The sequence below is a fragment of the Sinocyclocheilus anshuiensis genome, unplaced genomic scaffold (genome assembly GCF_001515605.1).
Source record: "Sinocyclocheilus anshuiensis isolate Anshui unplaced genomic scaffold, SAMN03320099.WGS_v1.1 scaffold2586, whole genome shotgun sequence".
Classification (NCBI taxonomy): domain Eukaryota; kingdom Metazoa; phylum Chordata; class Actinopteri; order Cypriniformes; family Cyprinidae; genus Sinocyclocheilus; species Sinocyclocheilus anshuiensis.
Window position 1 is genome coordinate 1 of NW_015552529.1, and position 3,537 is coordinate 3,537.

Consider the following 3,537-nt stretch of genomic DNA (forward strand, 5'->3'; position numbering starts at 1 on the left):
GACTGATTACTCCTTGGTAATGGTTAGTTGTTAAGACACAGTCTAGTTTAGAGGCTAAGTTTATGCACTACTGAGCAGATCCCAGAAAGCTGCTTCAAATACAAAACAATCACTACAGATATCTGACTAGTAGCCCACATGAGCGAATAGAAAGTGTTTCAGAAGTGAAGCTCTGATGAATCGTTCACAATCAGAGCAGGAATTGTGATTTCATGTTGATTTGCAGATAAACGTGCATCTTAAAGAGCCTCACGACTGGATGATGATGATGATGATGATGATGAAGATGAAGGAGCAGAAGCTCTGTTAGATACCTTTTTGTGTGTGGACTCCAGCGGCACAGAACATTTCACACTGTCAGTCTCCTGATTCAAACATGCAGGTCAATCACACACATCACAGTCCACGATTAGACGTTAATTACAAACATCTTCAATTAGCACAAGTACAACACCAGTTAACAGTATTAATGACATTAACGACTCAACAGACTGGGGTGACTGTTAAAAACACAATAAGGAGGAGTGAAATCAAGCAGCTGATGGGTAACAGACTGTATTTTGAGGTGTATTCTGAGAAAGAGAGCGAGCAGCTGCACAAATACCTCATTCTGATCTCGTTTCTTGGTGAAGATGTTTCGTATGAACGTCTCCTGAACTTCTTCCTGTTTGACCAGATACTGCCACAGCCGTCTGACGGGCAGAGCAGAGCGCTGGCGGGACCTGAGAATCAAACACGCTCAGAACCTCATCACAAAACACTAATAATGCACCCAAATTATAATTCTGAGCCGAAACTGAAAGTTCAGGAGGCACATTGCCAAAAGTGAAAATAAAGGTTATTTAATAATCAATGGATCAAATATACTTAATACTCAATGTTTAAATAAAAACGGAGTTGTACAAACCTTTAAAACTGTACATAAGGCAGTTTTCATGTCAATATTTTAACTAGATAAAAATAGATAGATAGAAAATAGATAGAAGATAGATTTTGTCAAGACAAACTTTAGGTTGGCTTGGGAAAGCCTAGCCTGAAAGTTTAAAGCAGTTGTAAATGCCTGAAGTTTGAAAATGTAGATAGATTAGATAGATGTTGATAACATGTTTCTAACATGATTAGCATGTTTTTAGCATTATTAGCCTGATACTAGCATATTGCTGACATGATTAGCAAGTTACTGGCATGTTGCTAGTATGTTTCTAGCATGATTAACATGTTACTAGCATTTGCTAGCAAGATTAGCATGTCACTAGCATGATTAGCAAGTGACTAGCATGTCGCTAGCATGTTTCTAGCATGATTAACATGCTACTAACATGTTGCTATCATGATTAGCAAGTTACTAGCATATCGTTAGCATGTTTCTAGCATGATTAGCATGTTACTAGCATGTTGCTAGCATGATTAGCAAGTAGCTAGCATACTGATAGCATGATTAGCAATTTACTAGCATGTCGCTAGCATGTTTCTAGCATGATTAGCATGCTACGAACATGTTTCTAGCAAGATTAGCATGATACTAACATGTTGCTAGCATTATTAGCAAGTGACTAGCATGTTTATAGCATGATTAGCAAGTTACTAGCATGTCACTAGTATGTTTCTAGCATGATTAACAAGTGACTAGCATGTTTCTAGCATAATTAGCATGTTACTATCATGTTGCTAGCATGATTAGCATGCTACTATCATGTTGCTAGCATTATTAGCATGCTACTATCATGTTGCTAGCATGATTAACAAGTGACTAGCATGTTTGTAGCATGATCAGCCAGTTACTAGCATTTTTCTAGCATGATTAACATGCTACTAGCATAATAATAATAATAAGCTTAAGTAGCAGATCAGTAGTTTCTCAAGTCAACCTAATTATGAATTATGCTCCTAGTCCGAAACAGCAAATTTTGGCTTTGAAAACATTGTTACGTAACGTGGCATTTACATATCTCATTACTCTAGACAGCAGAATTTTGATAAATATATGCACTATCACATATTCATTACATTTACTGAACCTGCTAGTGATATCTTCATTGTTTAATGTCTGAATAAATAATTTATTAAAAAAGTTGACATAAAAACTGCCTTATGTGCAATTTAAAGTTTTGTTAAACTTACTTTTATTTGAGTGTTGATTGAATAAATTTGATTAATTAATAGATTATTAAATAACACTTGTTTTTGTTTTCCAAAAATTTTAATTTCGGTGCTTTGGTAAAATTAATTAAAGCTCCAGTCCGCAAGTTTTGCCTCTTAGTCGCCATCTCTGTTTGAAACCTGCAATTGCAGTTATTTGCGGAATTATCTTCTTTGCGTGAGTTGTGCATCGGCGCGGCTCCAGCACAGATGAATCTAATGTTTTGAGGAGTATGTGTGGATACTCTACTTAGGAATCAAAGATTGTAGCCTACGTCTCGGAAGTATGACCCAAATAAGAATTTTCACTAGATATTTCCATGTGAACAAGTAACAAGTCTGCCACTTTTGTTCTGACCAACTGAGGAAAAAGCATAACAATAAATTGCGCTACCAATGGTGATTAAATCTAATGATCGGTTAGCTCATATCACATCAAACCGTGCAAATTATTATTACTGTTATACTTTGTTCTCAAATTGTTAATGTTCACAACATCAGCATTGCGTGACTATGTGTATATAGTGTGTATTAGCGAGTAGATTTCAATTTCTGTACAGTCTAATCTCTAATTGTCATACCATTCGAATTTCATATTAAGAAATTCTTTTAACCCAAAAAACTAATTATTCTTCCTTCGAACTGCTTCTCTTTAAAATACAAATCTTAAATCTACAAGTACCCCTCAAATTAGAAAACACTATAAGCTAACCGTTGTGAATCGGGCTAAAGTAAGGCAATAGTTTTGAACACTGGCTGGTTATGTGCTTGCTCAAAAATTGATTTTGGATAATTTTAACCAAAACAAGTTACGGACTGAAGCTTTAAATTAATTAAAAACTCGTACATAAATATATGAATACAATTATACAAAAAACCTTTCTTTGGTTTCGGTTTTTGACTAAGTGCATCCTGAATTTTCGGTTTCAGCCCAGAATTTTCATTTCGGTGCATCACCAGTCGAAATATAAACATTTAAGTGGTGGCTGTAATAAAAGCTTGCTTTCATGACAGATTTATTGGTGCCATAACTAGTAGTAAAGAGGAAGAGACGATTGGTTCACTACAGCGATCCCTCACCACACATTAAAGAGCCACGAAAACACATTTAGTTTTTGAAGTTCATACATCAACAGAAAACAGCACAGCCTGAGAGACTAATCTTGAGATTTGAGAATCCATATCAGTATCGATTAGGGATGTAATGATTAACCGCGAGCCGGTTGAAAATCGATTAAAATATGTGACGATTCAAATCGATTGAGATGCTAAACAAATCACGATTCAATTAGGGGTAGAAGTTTATATGAATGCATGTCTGAGGGGAACTTACCATCTTTAGAAAAGTTTAGATGGTATTTTTTCTTTTCATCTTGCCTCTGTATAATGCATATTAAA

At 35.4% G+C, this 3,537-nt stretch overlaps 1 protein-coding gene across 1 annotated transcript in view; it reads right to left on the bottom strand.

Moving 5' to 3' along the window:
* Positions 1 to 239: 239 nt before the first annotated feature.
* Positions 240 to 3,537, bottom strand: part of LOC107663590 (dmX-like protein 1) — a 64,558-nt gene continuing 61,260 nt past the window's right edge. Inside the window, exons 38-39 of the mRNA XM_016453821.1 lie at positions 605 to 722; positions 240 to 365 (exon numbers count right to left, since the gene is read on the bottom strand). Coding sequence (XP_016309307.1) covers positions 240 to 365; positions 605 to 722 — 244 coding nt within the window. The remainder of the gene's footprint in view (positions 366 to 604; positions 723 to 3,537) is intronic.